Here is a 16,280-nt window from a genome sequence, read left to right as displayed (position 1 = left end):
TGATACTTCTTTTTGCCGTGACTCTGCATCACTATTCAAATCCATTATAAACTTCTGTGGATGAAGGAGCCAACAGACAGGAGGTAACTAAAATCCAAAAGATAGGTTTTTGAGGATGTATTCCTTTAAACATAAACATGTGCATTAGCATCTCAATGCAGTCAAATGTCCAACATTTAAACTTGTTGCTCTTCCTCAGTGCACCGCATACGATTGCACCACCAGAGCCCTGAACCACTGATCTGAAACCGGCGAATTACTACATAGGGAGAAAATCTGTGCGTGTCTCTGCAGCGAGCCTGAGCTGTGTGGCACAGAGGGGAGTGGGTGTGATAAACTGCCAAGAGTCTCGCGGAAAACGCCGCCTCAAGTAGGTCAGCGCGACTCAGAGAGATAATCAAGGCCATTTTGACCCCTTCTGTGTGAGCTGTAAGTGGGTCAAATGCAGCAGTCAGCTGTTGCAACTCTATCACGCAGGGCGCTGCGAGGCACTCGTCATACTGTCAAACCCCATTCCGTTAGTTTAAGACGTGGCAGGGTGCCCGCCTGCACCCACCAATGCAGGAGTCAACCCTCTATCTGCCCCCCCCCCCCCCCCCCGGGTGAAATAATGTGAGGTTACTCTCAGCAGCAGCAGCAGCAGCAGCAGCAGCAGCAGATCCACCTTCTCTCTTGTCACTGAATACACCCCCTGCAAACACAACCCTCTTTAACTGTTGTCTCCTCCTTTTGACAGCTCACAGCTTCGCGACTCACTCCTATTCACAACAGCGAAAACTCCCCCCTCCACGTCTAAAATGCCACCCGCATTTCAACCAGACTAACTCCAGCTACGTCCCTGCTTATTTCTCACTCTTCACTGCACAGAAAAAAGGGGAAGTCGTGTCTAGAAACACTTCTGAGCACAAATCTGCAACAGCAGAACAAAGGCGATACAGGGCAGCCTTAATCTCTGCACTACTGAAGCCAGCAGCTATTTTAAAGCTCTTTCTCTGTGTCTCTCTATCCCTCCCACCTTCCTCTCTCCTCTCTAACATTCTTCCTCTCTCTCTCTCTCCCCTCCCTCTCTCTTCCCCCCACGTTTCCCTCGGTGTCTCAGGGCAGCAGCTTCTCTCTGTTTTCCTCTCCTCTCCCTGCGTGTCCAGTGACTGACTGCACAATACACATCAATTATTCATGGCTGCTCTCTCCGTTTCGCAGGCAAAACCAATCACAGATGGAGTCATTGCTAATGGGCTCCTGCTCTACTTGCCACCGGCTTCTTTGCACTCAAGCAACAAATACCCCAGAGACAATGAGAGGGAAAACAGGGATAAGCTGTAAAAAAAAAAACAAAAAAAAAAACTTCATACAGGAATAACAGCTACAAGGAGGAGAAGAGGAGGACACACGTTTGTGGTCAGAGAAGAAGAAAGGTATCGTCACAAATAATTCAGCAAGACTGGGAAGCCGGCTTCTGCAGCAGTAAAGGGTTAAAGACAGAGAGGAGGGGAGGGAGGGAGGGGGGACACACTGACCACAAACGTGTGTCCCCCTCTCCTCCCTCAGGCAGAGAGGGAGAGAGAGAACCAAATGCTTATCTCCTCACCTCGGATGTATGCAGCAGTTATTGATGTATCTTCTTTTTCTGTCTAGTGATCCATTGCTTGCTCTCCCAATACACACATCACACAGAAGCAGCCACAGCCACTTCGCCAGAAGGGAGAGAGGGAGGGGAGGCAGGGGAGGAGGGAGGAGGGAGGGAGGAGAGGAGAGGGGGAAAAAAATGCAGGCAGCTCACATTTCAAACCTGCAAAGGGGGGTGGTGCCTAATGTGCTAGACAGCCTGTATCTTGGCCCGCGTCCAGAACAACGAGTAAAAGAAGCCTCAATCAATTCATTTAAAGCAACGTCTGGTACGGGGGAGATGCACGGCTAGTCTCGCCGAAAAAGTGGCGACACAAGCGGTTCAGGTGGTGGTGATTTCAGCCCCCCAAAACCTTGTCTTTGCATACAGTCGACTTAATCCATCAAACTAGTCATTGTAATTAAGGGGCATGGAGGAGGAGGAGGAGGAGGCTGGGTATTGTGGCTTCCTGATGCGCAGAGGGTTGGAATCAGAAAGGGAGGGGCCAATTAGACCACATTTGTCTTTCAGCACACATGAGCCATGGTAAGCTTTTGGATAAATAATTACACACATATAAAACATGTAAACTGCATGTTGACGCACCACCTGAGGCGGTCTGGAGCTTCTATTGTCATCTGAAAATAAAAAAATACTTGCACTCACCGGCAGCGATTCAGGTGTCAAATTAGTGCAATCTGTAGCTAAAACACAATAATATGCTTTTAATTGGAGACATAAGCTACAATGTGAAATTAATTCTAATATACAAACATCTGATTTTGTTGCACATCAAATTACAGAGCCATATGGAGTGGCTGAGGATGCTTGCGATCACCTCCTGCTGCCACAGACATAATAACTGCGACAGCTACATAGAAGGACAGACAAGCTCAGCAGCTTTTATCTCTCCTGTCTGTAGTTGCTCTCCTGGTATTTACTATCAGCTAAGTGCACAGCAGATGACTTACAGCCCTGAACCCCGACTGCAAGTTAACACATCCATCATAGCTGCCTGGAAGACTTCACATACAGTGATCATACAGTGTAAAACACACTGATGGTCCAAAGTTGACTTAGTGTAGATTTATAGCTTCTGTGGCACTCCTATATAAAACACCTTTAACCTCGTAAACTCTGGCAGAGGTCCATCTCTACAAACTACAGAGGCCAAGCTTTTAAAAAGTGTCTTAAATACTGCACGGAGACTCAAAAGTTTCAAAATATACTAAATGTACTGCATTGAATTTTGGACATTTTTATATAAAATGATGTAGAACACATCTAAATTGTTTCCATCTGATGTAATAGTGCAGCCGTAAATACACAGCATCTTCGGTTTGACTAAAGTAACATATCTTACAGAATATGTCTACATTTAAGGACTGCTGAAGGAATACTTGTAAGTGTTTAACAAAAGCAAAATTATTTCCAAACATCTGTTTACAAACTCTCACACAATATGTGTAGTATGTCTCATTTATTAAGTCGTATGCTCAGTACTTCCCTGTCCAACAGAGAACTGAACTCTACAGAGCCAGACTCCATTGACAAAAACAGTAATTTTACCTTTGCTGAAAGTAAGCTGCTGGTCAACCGCTGCGTCGATCAGTTAGTTTGTTTGTGTTATGATGTGACTTTGGGGAATCTGAACTAACTGTTTAAAACACCAAAGTTACACAATAAGACAAACAAACGAACTGATCGAGTCAGTGGTAGACCAGTAGCTAGCATGTTCAGCAAGGGTAAAATGACTGTTTTTGTCTATGAAGTCTGGCTTTAAAGAGAACATAGATAGGTTTCTATTTCAGTTTGGTTTGAAATAGTAAGGTTTAGCAACAATTAATGTGTGTGTGAAATACTGAGCATATGACTGGATAAATAAGACTTGGATTATACTGCACGAGTTGTTTAATGTAAAACGTGGACCCCCTATGATTTCGATTCATTAAGAATTTTCTGTGAGAAAAAACAGTTTTCTTCAAAAATTCAACATATCACGGGGTGAGTAATTGATATATGAATGGTAATTTAGAGGGCGAAGTATTCCTTTAAGGGCAGATTTAAAGAGAAATCCATCACATTCAAGAGAGAATATCAAATCAAGAAAATAAATCCAAACTTAACAGATAACATCAAGTAATAATTAATAATGAACTTCCACTCCTGTGATTCAGAAAATCTGCATTAATGGTTCACTTTATCTTGTAAATAACAGCACAGACCTCCCCTTTAATGATTATATTGTATGAGGACTTGACTAGACTAAATACAAAGTTATAAGTTAAAACAGAAGGTGGAATGAATGAAAAGTTTTTGCACTAAAATAATAGCGGACACAACTCGAGGAACCATGGCTGCCTCATCACCATCTGAAATAAAGCTTCCATACATGGAACAAAAGTCTCAAATGTGCATTTATATCTGATTAAGTAAAGGTTGTTTATTTCTCAACTGGTGCTGACAGTCAAACTCGGCCACCAACAATGTGTTATTCTCTATTTAGGAAAAGCCGCAGCTAAACTATATGTTGAAGCACACTGGGTGGAGAGACGTACCAAAAAGTATAAAAAAAAACAAAAAAACATTTTCGTGTGGAAACATCTGGGAAGAGAAATTACAGCCTTTCAGGATTATGTGTATGTGTATGTGTGTGCATGTGTGTGTGTGTAACCTCTGTATTGTGTGTATAATCAGAGACTTTTCCACAGCTCAATGACAACACGTCTGACCTCCGCGTCTTCAGCAACACTTCACTGCAAGGCCGATGTATGATCAGCACTTCAGACTACAGCTTAGAGGAAATTTACATTACATTTGCACTCGAGCGAACTAAAGAATTCAACCACTTCAAGTATCTAAGTATAAAAGCTTCAAGGCACACTTGAAAAATATTCATCTTAACCTTAACAATTTTCTTTGAAATTATTGAGAACTACGGCTACTTAACCGTCTCTGGAATTTCCATTAAAACAAAATCAATATTTTGAAATAAGAGTACATGATGATAATGTTCCTCTTTCCATTTCGTTTCCACTCCAAACACTTTTATACCTAAAAGTCTTTTCTTAGACTTAATATTTACCTAATGTTATGTGTCTTGTACTTCATTTTAACCACTTACTTAAAGGGACAGTACGCCTCAAAATCATGAATACGTACTTTTCCTCTTACCTGTAGTGTTATTTATCAATAGAGATTGTTTTGGTGTGACTCGTCGAGTGTCGGAGATATCGTCTGTAGAGATGTCGGCCTTCTCTTGAATATACTGGAACTAGATGGCTCGGCTGGTGGTGATACATTTTTTTTGCAAAAAATTAAAAAGCAATATCTCTTTCCAGAAATCATCACCCCGTTGCCCAAGATAATCCACAGACCTTTCTGTGAGCAGTTTCATGTAGGAACTATTTTCTGTCAACCGAACTACACCCGCCTATTTTTTAAATCCTGTGCTGTCATAAGCACAAACCTCTCATCCACGAGTAGATGCATGCTTCTTTCTGCGTGGTGGTACGGTTAGTGGCTGTAGTTAAGTAGAAAGAAAATAGTTCCTACTTGAAACTGCACTCTAAATCTTCTCCCCAACTGTATCACTACGCTGAAGGAAGCGCACGTCTACTGCTCCTGACAACACGGGATGTAAACAATGATGGCGTCCTGTGAGCAGTAGAAGCACACTTCCTTCTGCGCAGTGATATGGTTGGTGGGTGTAGTTCAGTATAGAGAAAATAGTTCCTGCGTGAAACTGCTCACAACATGGTCTGTGACTTATCTTGAGTGAGCCGGTCATGATTTCTGGAGAGGGACATTGCTGTTAAATTTTTCAAATGTATATTTTTGGCACTTTGAGCACCACGAGCCGAGTGCCATCTTGTCCCATTATATTGGAGGGAAGGCAAACATCTCTGTGACTGATATCTGTAGACTACACTGACTGACACTGTATTTCTCTGTCAACTCTGCACACACAGAAACTGTAGCATTTCTGCACGTTGTAAATACTTTAAAGCCATCTAAGACAAACTTGTGATTGAAAAATTATAGATATATTCACTTGGCAAATAGTCATGATTGATATTCTAAATTGATGTTTGGATCTCTATAGTATGAAGCTCATATGCCTGATGTTGATCTTCAATTGCAAACATACACAACATTTCCTCCCACACAACCACAAGTCCCACCGCAAAATCAAATCAACCAAACAAGATAAAACAAAGGATAAAAACTGTGTTGCTGAGATGTTTTTTTTTCTTTTTTATCATGCTGACACTGTTAACTACAACCCACGTTGTCTTCTGATCAAACTTGAAAGCCGCCCTGCATGTGTAAAACGAGTGTAGAGACAAACCAGCCTGACAGAGCGAGAGCTGAAGCCCAACTAATTATCTGCTGAATAGCTGGTTTACCAGGCGTTTGTTACATGAGAGAATGAAGTGAAAAACTTCGACTGGTTCCCCCCTCCCTCTCTTATAAGTTGGTGCCTCCTTTCATTCTTTAGAGCCGAGGAATTCCAAGAGCTTGCTGAGGCGCAAATGATTGGGAATGTGCCGCTCTGACCCTCTTGGAGGAAAAAAATCGTGATTAAGCGTTTTGTCGACGCTCTCAAAGCGGACTGAACCATCCTGCAAGACGGGGTGTGTGACGCTGATGAAAGAAGCCTAAGCAGGCTTGTAATGTACCCTGTGATGGAGAGAGGCCCTGATGAGTTTATCCGCACTGAGCAAGTGATCTCCCCGCTTTGATGTCGCCACGGCCTCACGTGCGTGGCTTCGCCCTGCGGTAAAGACAGTCCAAGTAATCACAGATTAATAGAGCAGGCTAATCTCATTCACAAAGAGGTCACTACTAGCAGACAGACGCCCCTCCCCCAGCTCAGCCTGAGCATTGTGGGCCGCTTGCAAAAAGGCAAAACAGGCCGATCACCCTGAGTACATCCATTAACCCTTTAACAACTGGATTGACATCAGTTTTCTTGCATTCAGACGTCTTTCACAAGCATTTAAACGTCTGAAAACTGAGAAAACTGGTTTGAGTTCTTTAAAAACATGGAGGAAACATAGTGAGCAACATGTCAAAAAATGGCCCACAAGCTGCACAAAAATTTTAAAAGGTGACACGGAAATTATCTGAAAATAAGCTAGGGGGGATTATTAGATATAATCAAAAAACAGGGGGGAAATGTAGAGAAAACTGTACATGTATATTTAAAATTATGTTACAGAAAAAAATGGTAGCAATTTCTTGAGGTTTTTCTTTCTTTTTTTGTAACATTTTTTTCTTATTATTTTTTGCTTATTTTCAGGTATCTTTTTGCTCATTTCTTGCTATTTTTTGTGGCAATTTCAACTTAATTTGCTTGTTGCGCTCCTGCCGTGTTTTCAAAAGAAATCAGGCCAGTTTGCTCTGGTATCAAAGGGTTAAAGAGTACTATTCACTAAATCACACTGTTCGTGGAGTCAACACTTCTAAACTGCTCACGTTGCTATAATTCAGGTACATATGCTAACTGATGAAATCAATAGGAGGTGATAATGAAGTTTTCCTCAGGCGGGAAGATACATATTGCTTATGTCATTAGGATCAAGTTTTTTTTTGCCCTTCTAAGCTTTTTTCTTAACAAACTAATGTCTTAAACTGTTGGGGGCATTTCATGATGAATACATTTGTCAAAGCTACAACCTGTTTCAGCTGTAAGTTGCCTGTGAACATTGATTTCCTCCTGCTGAAATCAGCTCTGGCCTCGCCTCAGCAGCAATTTCCCCCCTCAATTTTCTTTCATGTTCGGGAGAGGAATTTAGATGACATAACAGAAATGCAATAGCTCGACCACGGCGTGTGTCAGAGCCAAGACAAGTTAGGCCTGGTTAAAATGGGACACCAAATCTGATTTACTTATTAGCGCTCAGCCATTGACCTGATGTCCTCTGTGGCAGACGGCCCCGCTCGTATAACTACCAGAGATCTCGCCCCCCTCCCGCCCACTTTGAACAGAGATTTTTAGAGCAGATTACAAGATGCACGATGTGACCGAGCAGCCCAGTGGTTATTGGAGTAAGATTTGGCTTCAAACACTCCCTGGACACTTTTTTAAGTGTTTCTTTTTCTTTTGAGAAAACTCCCAGGCTTTGGGCTGCACAAGCCTTTTTTGTTAGCAGAGATAAGGAACAAACATAAGGTGGAACAGTCTCAAGCTGTCTGTATCCAGAACAACAAAAAAGCTTGTTATGCAACAAATGGCAGGCCACTCATGACTGAGCAGAGAAAAACCTTGGATCACATCCAAAAAAACTGTCAGATTTGACTAAATTAATTAAAAGAACATCATGAGCAGGTCACTGTAGTCATTTCAACATAGAACAAAGTATTCAGTTCCTTTACTAAAGTAAAAGTACTAATATCCACACTGTGAAAATACTCTGTTAAGAGGAAGAATTACTGCATAAAAAATATTATTATGTAAAACTAAGTAAATATTATCAGGAACATGTATTTAAAGTATGAAAAGTAAAAGTGACCAATTCAGAAAAAACTAAAAAAAAAAAAAACAAAAACAAAAGCCTGAAAATTCAAAAATATAAAAAAAATTAAAATGAATTAAGTGTTTATCAAAATAGTTGCCAGAGTATCCGATTCAGGGAAAACACTGGTCCAAAACTCTAAACTATCAAAACGTTAAAAAATAAAAAATAAAAAATGAAAAAATCTAAATGTTTATCAAAATAGTTGCCAATTAATTCTTTTAATAAAAAATCTTAATTTATAAGGTAACATTTAACTAAAGCTTTCAGATAAATGTAGTGAAGTAAAAAGTGCAATATTTTCCACTGAAATGTAGTGGAGTACAAGTACAAAGATGGATAAAAAAAAAAAAGACTCAAGTTAAGTACAAGTACCTGAAATTTGCACCTAAGTACAGTACTTGAGTAAATGTACTTTGTAACAGTCCACCCCTGGTCTTTACAGACGTATCTAGTTTGTAAACAGCAGACAGAAACTGTCTCGGGTGTCTCTGTCTGGTGTGACCTGCTGCCGCCATACTGGCCCCATCATGTGACTCTCTCCCTTCCCCCGTCACTCGGCAACGGCCCCGCAGGATGTTGGGGAGCGGGTGCTGCCCCTGGGGCCCTGTGGGAGTGTCGTTTAAGAGCCGTCTCCCTCGGCTGCCAGTGAGGGCTTTCTCTCCTCCTTAACAACCTCCTCGACCGGGGCCTCCAATCTAAAGAGCTTCTGGGAGCTTTACAGGAGAAAGCCTCCTCGGTGGTTTTCATTGACTCTCTCTCTCTCTTTCACTTTTTACAGGCCTCTCTTCTCAAAATATTCATGCACATACAGGTACATAATTGTCCATGAAATGCACTTTGGGATGCTGCCTAGACTGGAGTGCTTGCTGGTTTCCAAATGACTACTGTTGCAGGAAATTATTCAGACAGAGAATCAATTGGCAATCTTATCTAAGCCCATAAAGTAGGGCCTGAGATTTGATTTAGCATTAAGTAGAATTAGAACATTTGGCAGTATAAGTTAATTGCAGACAGAGAATGATTCCCCTCTCGCTGCTGACATAAGAGTGACACTGCAGGACTGGAAGCCTCATATTACCACATATGAAGCCGCGGATGCCGTAAATCAGAAAAGGCAAACATAAGTGAAAATTCAAACAATATGTGGCTCTGACTTTCATGTCCTCGTCGACTTAAGGCGGCTCAGCGGAGAGGCGGAGCACACAGAAGCAATTGCACAACTCTGAACTCCTCGTAACCCAAGACAGGTGGAAACCACAAATCAAAAAACTGTAAAGCAGCACAAAATATTCCTGTTATCTTCCGAGCTGCTGACAGCTGATACATCTTCATTCCCCTCGTGCTTCAGCATGGTTTTTCTCCAGCATGATAACAACATTTAGCAGAATACATCTGTCCCAATAATCCATCACTGTACCAAGATGACGGTGCTGTGTGAAAACAGGAACTCATCGTCACTGATAAAGTAGTTTTTTGTAGCATGTGACAAATGGAGTATTCTGCTGCTCGCACTTTGTCTTAAAACTCCAGAGAAGAAACTGGGCTCTGCTGTAATTCTTCATGTTGCGAAGTTGAGATGTGACATGAAGGAGTCAAAGTTTATGCAGATATTACAAGGCAAAGGAAAAGATGATTTATGTGACTTTTTGTTTGTTGAAACCAAAAGAAAAAGATGGTTTAACTAAGAATAAACTAGGATCACCACCTCGGTTGGATGCCTCCACAAACCAGTCAAGTTGCACTTACAGTTTACATCCATGTCTGTGTAAACATGGATGCTTCACACACGTCTTCAATCCGGCAGCACAGACAATCTATAAAATCAGCACAGTTTCGAGGTGGACACCCATGATTAGTGCCTCCAGTTCAGTATCTGATCAAATGTCTCCCCTTGTCTTTATGAGTTATAACACTAAATAATGGCCAGAAAAAGTAGTTTTGCAGATCATTATGGTGTTACAGTGAATCTGACCTTTGGCCTTTTGGATATATAATGTCAGCACTTCATCATTCATCCTATTTGACATTTGTGTGAAATACTGAGAGTTATGGCCAAAAACATGTTTCTTAGACCACCAAAATCTAATCAGTTCATAGTTGAGTTCAAGTTTGCACCAAATCTGAAGAGATTTCCTCAGGGTGTACTAGAGATATCGAGTTCATAAAAATGAGACTGATGCAAGGTTACAGTGACCTTTGATAACCAAAATTTAATAATCCTCAAGTCCAAGTTGACATTTGTGCCAAATTTGAAAGAAAAAACCCCAACCAAACAAAAAAAAACTTCTAGGTGTTCTTGAGATATCGCATTCATAAGAATGAGACAGACTGCCAGTTTATCCTTTAGTCCAAGTGCACATTTGTGCCAAATTTGATGGCATTTGGCTAGGTATCACTGCACGAGAATGGGACAAACAACATGAATACATAATGCCTCCGTCGATGGCTATCACCAGTGCAGAGGCATAAAAACACTGAGTGTCCAGCTAACTTAATATAGAAGTCCACTGAATAGGTTGGCAGTCTGAGTCAGAAATCTATATTAATACATGGATGACTAACTTGTTCCAACTTCAGTGGTCTTCATAAGGGTATAAACTGCACTGGAGACAGGTGTTTGACTTCAAGCTAATGTAGAAGTCATGTGACATGGGACACATGGCATGTTAGTAAAGCCCACTTGAAAAAAACCACTGAAAAGGCATGTCGGCAAAAATAACAGAGAAAACGTAAACATGCTCTGTGACTAACTCCTATATATATATAATGGCAGAAAATGAAGATGAAGAAGTCTTTTTATACTGCAACATATGGGAGTTGCTCATTTTTTTGGTTATTTTTACTGTAATGCCTTTCTGGTGTTTTTTTCTAGTGGGCACCGCTAACTTGCCATGTGTCCCATGCAACATGACCTCTTGATAAGTTTTAAATTAAACACCTGTCCTTAGTGCATCTTACACCCTGATGAGGACTGTTTAAGTGTTAAGTGTTGGGCATTCATAAATGAAAAAAAATTAACTTGTGCCTTGGATGCTTTTCAGACTGCCAGCCTAAACCATGGATTTTAAGTGAGCTGGATAATCATTTTTTAAATTTTTATTCCGCTACTTGCCCTGCCCTTGAAGAGCATGTGAAATCTTATTATCACTGGGTTTCTCAGTCCAGTACAGCACTTCCTATTTTTTCTTAAATCCACCATTGATTACTTTGTAACACATCTTCCAAGTGGACATAAACTTTTTTTTGTAATTTGTACATTTCTATTAGTTTTGTAAAACTGCTTATTCCTGAAATGTTTTAAGAATGACTATTATTGTTCAAGTATTTTTGGCTTCTAACGTCTCCTGCACAATACATACAACATACAAAAATGTGCAAATATACTAAACTTCTTCAAGATGCTTGCACTGTTTATCATGCAGAGAGCCTCTCTTTTAATCTTTGCAAGATTCTGATAATTAACTTAAAAAAATGCAAATTAAACAAATCAGTCCATTTAGTACACTTGAAATGCTGTCCAACACAGTTAGGCGTACAGTGCTTTTTTGGAGTATCAGGATCTTTAACAGTCTAGTAGCGATGGGTGGGTATCATGAAATGCTGCCAAGAATGCAGACAGGAACTTTGAGCTCAAACAGGCCAGCATGGCCAGATGGCCTGAGACGGCGGTTGAGAAAACTCTGGTCTTACCTGCTGATTTTGGAGTGAACTTGTCCCTGTTGGCAGCGCACACGGCCAGGAGCCGATAGCCCAGGTCCAAGTCGTAGCCCTGCTGTGCTGCTACGCGGCTGACCACCTGAACACAACGACAGCATGCAGCACTCAGTCAGGACGATGTCACAAACTCTGATACCATCTGAGGTTCATTCCCACTGAGGAAGAAACTCAAAGACAGAGAGCCTTTGTATGATTAGAAAAAATATAACAACTTTTAGAAGGTTAGTTAACTTAACTGATATTTTTATTCTCCTATTCTATTCTATTCTATTCTATTCTATTCTATTCTATTCCCTCTTTATTCATTGGAAGAAGGTCACCAAAATTCCAATTTGACTAAATTATTTTTTCAAACTGCTTCTCCCTTTTTACACACATTCACACTATTCATTCAATTTCAGAAGTTGATGAGAAAAATGTAAAAAAAAAAAAAAAAAAAATGTCTTTACAGTGTTGGACAATGCTTAAAAAAAATCCCAGATCAGCACCAAAAGCTTCTTATTTCATGTCTTTTAAACTAATATTACTGAAATTTGTGATCTGGTTTTTTAAAGAAATATTTCACCCGCTGCAAAATGACTATTTGTTTTTCAGTTACTCACTCTTTGTTTTGTTAAATTTGTGAAGAAAACGTTTTCTCTTATGCATCCACGGTAAATGAAGAACCCAAAAATCCACTGACAAAAACAGTAATTTTACCTCTGAGCACGGGAGCTACTGGTTTACGCTGCCTCGATTAGTCTGTGTTATTATGTGAATTCAGAAGTTTAAAGCGTTAGATCAAAACAAAATAACAAAAAAAAAAAAAACTACCAGTAGAAGCAGTAGTAGACAGCAGTGTCCGTGTTCAGCTCACTAAATATATTGTTTTGTCAAAAGAGTTTGGTTTTTAAGGGAGCCTAGATAAGTTTCGCTTTTAGTTCAGTTCCCCTTTAAAAAGAGCTTCCTGTTTGGGAAGTACTGAGCATACCACTGGATAAAACAAATTTGGATTATACTGCAAGTGTTGTGTGAGAGATTGTTAATGTTTTTATATAGTTTTGCTGTAAACACGAAATGCTATGACTTCAATTCATCAAGAATTTTCTCAGTTTTTGGATTCTTTGTTCACCCAGGGCATGAGCATAACAAAGAGTGAGTACCGACATACAAACAATCATTTTTGGGTAAGTAACTAACTAATAACTTACTGACTAATAATATAAATTAAAAGTAAGCACAAATGGATGCATAATCTCCTTGAGCAAAGTGATAATGCTGATCTTAAGATACAATACATCCCTGCATCCATACATTACTTGATAAAAATGAAGTGAATACAGGCCCGTCTTGGTCGTTAAAGTCATCGCAGGACTTTACATTTTGTCTTGATCCCCAGATTCTGGCTGTTACATAAGAGTGAAGTTTGGCAATTTTAAAGATCCAGTTCAACTTAAAGGATAAAATCACTACAAGTTTATCAGTTCCATATGAGTTGGTGGACCGAACGTGGCCTCCGGTGCTGCGATGCCCACTGAGAGGAAACATTAAGAGAAACATCCACATGCCACAGGAGGTGATGTAAATCACCCTTATGTGGCGCATGTTGCTTTGATTTACCATCGCCATTATCAGCTCAAAGAGACCAGCTTTAGACCTTTAGGACACACTGAGGCCTATGTGGACCAACGCGCCTCACAAGAGACGGATTCTTCCCCCCGCCTGGTTTTCATAGCTGCGATCCTGCTGCCACGATCTGGAGTTCAAGACGAGCCCCGAGGTAGCACAGCTGAACACTGCTCCCTGCACCATATCATTATCTCCTGTAAGTATAGTCTTGACGTGACACCAAAACAGAGTATGTATATCTGGCCTTTATTTATAGGAATCCCCCATTAAGAAGAAGATATACGAGTATAGGCTGTCTAATTAGAATCTAAACTTGTGAGGGACATTTTGCTAAATGGTAATTCTAGTGTAAGAAGTTACAAGTGGTTCTAATTTCAGGACTTAAATTGCACACAGTCAGAGGAGCAGTGGTGGTGGATTGTCTGCCATACAGAAGTCACTCAAACTTTGTACTGTTTGTGAAACTCTATGTACAACAAATGATTAAATCTTCACGCCTTGTGATGAGTTCAGATTAAAGATGAAACGTTTCAAAAAGGGTAATTCAACCTCCTGTTAAAATTCTAGGTGTAAAGGAGCAGAAACTATCTATTAACTCCTCCATTAAGATCGTTTAAAGGACAAAAAAAAAACTTTTAGCATCATTTTCCTTGACATGTTTTAGTTTTGTGGTGGCCTGAGTTTTAGTCAAATTTAAAGACAGTGTTTTTTTTGGGTTTTTTTTCACTTACACCAGAGATACTCAACTTGCTTTGGGGCCACTTTTGCAAAAATGACAGGAGACGAAAGGCCAGTTGCAGCAGAGCAGCCCCGTAAATGTTTCTTGGATTTTAGGGATGTTTCTAGGATATCAAGATATTTCTAGGATTTAAGGACATTTGAAAGATTATAGGACATTTATAGGATTTTAAAACATTTTGTAAGATTTTCGGACATGTCTCGGATTTTAGGACATTTCAAGGATTTGAGGACATTTCTATTATTTAAAGACATTTCTAGGATTTTAGGAAAATTTAGCTAGGACCTCTGTCAGGGGTGCGGGTATCCTCCAATGGCACTTTTTGATTAACAAGCTCTACTTTGATGCTATTTTATGCACTTTGGTACCTTAAGTATACTCAAAGTACAAAAACAATTCCCAGTGTGAATCACCTTTTTTTTTTTTTATTGTGAATTATAAAATGGTTCGGGGGCCACCCAGCACCCTTTTGGGGGCCAGATTCGGCCCACGGGCTGTAAATTCGCTGGCTTACACCACTGGCAGACTGTTATTTCTCTTGATTAAACATTTGGCTGTTTGTAGAAGATCATTTCTTTTTTTTTTTTTTTGCAGTGTAGCCACTCGTCTGACTTCACCAAATGCCAACGCTGCGGCAGCAGTGAGATACAAAACATGCAGGCAACAGGGTGAAGTGTTTACCATTACAGTCTGAGACTGGGTAATTTCACAATCACATCAGATTCTCTGTGCTCCCTCCCAGTGTGGTTCACGCTAAGGTCTATACAACCCATAAACTAAAAGGAAAAGCCTTGAGATTTTCACGGCAGGAAACAAATTGAATCGGCGAAATGGAGGAAAAGGCACCTGCTGCTGCACATTAAAGCGGTAACACAAACAATCACTTGAATGGAGGGATGTGTCAGAGCGGTTTCACTGCGGTGCTCAAGTACAAATCTCTTGGGTTCCTTTGCTTGCTCTAGCCATGCTCGCTCGGCAGGGTTACAAATTGCACCCAACAGGAGCTATATGTATTTCTTATCTACTGCTGGAGGCGGTATGGAAATAAGCATGTTGAAGCACAGAATGGCCCAAGGTGACAGGTGAGTGACACATCCGCAGTCCGTCCATTGTTCTGCTTGACTGTCTGTTCTGTTTCTTGGACCAAAATTTCCAGAGGACAGACAGTCATCTCTTCATTTAATAACTCTCCTGTCTGCATTGACAGAATAATTCAAAAGAGGTTTTATTGAAGAAATATTCCATTAAAAATCCATGAAAAAATCGTTCAGATACTCAGCTCCTGTAGGTTTGAGCAGTTTGTGGGTTGCTCTTTTGTGGCAGACAGCAGCTGTAGTCAGTTTGGATTCAAAACCATTACGATGGATTCCAATGGTGGCTGGGAGCCATATGGCAAAAACAAACAAACAAACAAACAAACAAAACCGAAAAAGGCACTATCATCCATAAAAACTTCTTGAAACACTCATCTGCCTCTCAATAAGCCTGGCATGTACCAGTATCACCAAAATATGAATAACTTAACAGCATGTTGTTGTTAACACAACAGTGGCAGCGCTTGCCATAGGTGATATAGGGGGCCGCCTAAGGCGCCATCCACAGGGGGGGCGCCAGAACTGCACCCAGAAAACAAAATTCAAGTTAAATCAGGCAGTCTGAGCGATGCATGATGGGCAAGTCAAGTGGATGTATAAGGACCTTTATTCTGGCTGTTTACAGTATACTCAGTGTACTCTGCCAAAAAGCCATTGGAATGTAAGAGTACACCTACTTCCTCCTCTGTAACCCTCCCACCAACCTACACCCACCTCATCAACTACCACTACACTACTGAGTACTATATGTGGAGAGAAGATGTGAAAAAAACAAATAAAATAGCAAATCTGTGTTGAAACTGGCCGGAGGAGAGCTATTTAATGTGGCTGGTGGCTGCAGTTTTAGCTCTCTGAGGTTGCATTGATTTTCACTGTTATGCATTCATGCTCTATACAGTAAAAATGAGTATTGGGTGAAGGTTTCTCATTCTCATGATGTGTTCAGAATAATTATTTAAAATGCAGTTTTAGGCGAGAAACCTGAGAAAAAA

The 16,280-nt window shown here is 40.5% G+C and overlaps 1 protein-coding gene across 4 annotated transcripts in view; it reads right to left on the bottom strand.

Moving 5' to 3' along the window:
• LOC121958533 (zinc finger MIZ domain-containing protein 1-like) overlaps nt 1-16,280 on the bottom strand; it is a 143,713-nt gene that overhangs the window by 29,948 nt on the left and 97,485 nt on the right. For all 4 annotated transcript variants that reach the window (XM_042507502.1, XM_042507504.1, XM_042507506.1 and 1 more), the window contains exon 5: nt 11,821-11,926. In XM_042507502.1, the coding sequence (XP_042363436.1) occupies nt 11,821-11,926 (106 nt within the window). The remainder of the gene's footprint in view (nt 1-11,820; nt 11,927-16,280) is intronic.

The sequence above is a fragment of the Plectropomus leopardus genome, chromosome 19 (genome assembly GCF_008729295.1).
Source record: "Plectropomus leopardus isolate mb chromosome 19, YSFRI_Pleo_2.0, whole genome shotgun sequence".
NCBI classification, from domain to species: Eukaryota; Metazoa; Chordata; class Actinopteri; order Perciformes; family Serranidae; genus Plectropomus; species Plectropomus leopardus.
Note: the sequence above shows the minus strand (reverse complement) of the source record. Positions and strands in the feature narration are given on the sequence as shown.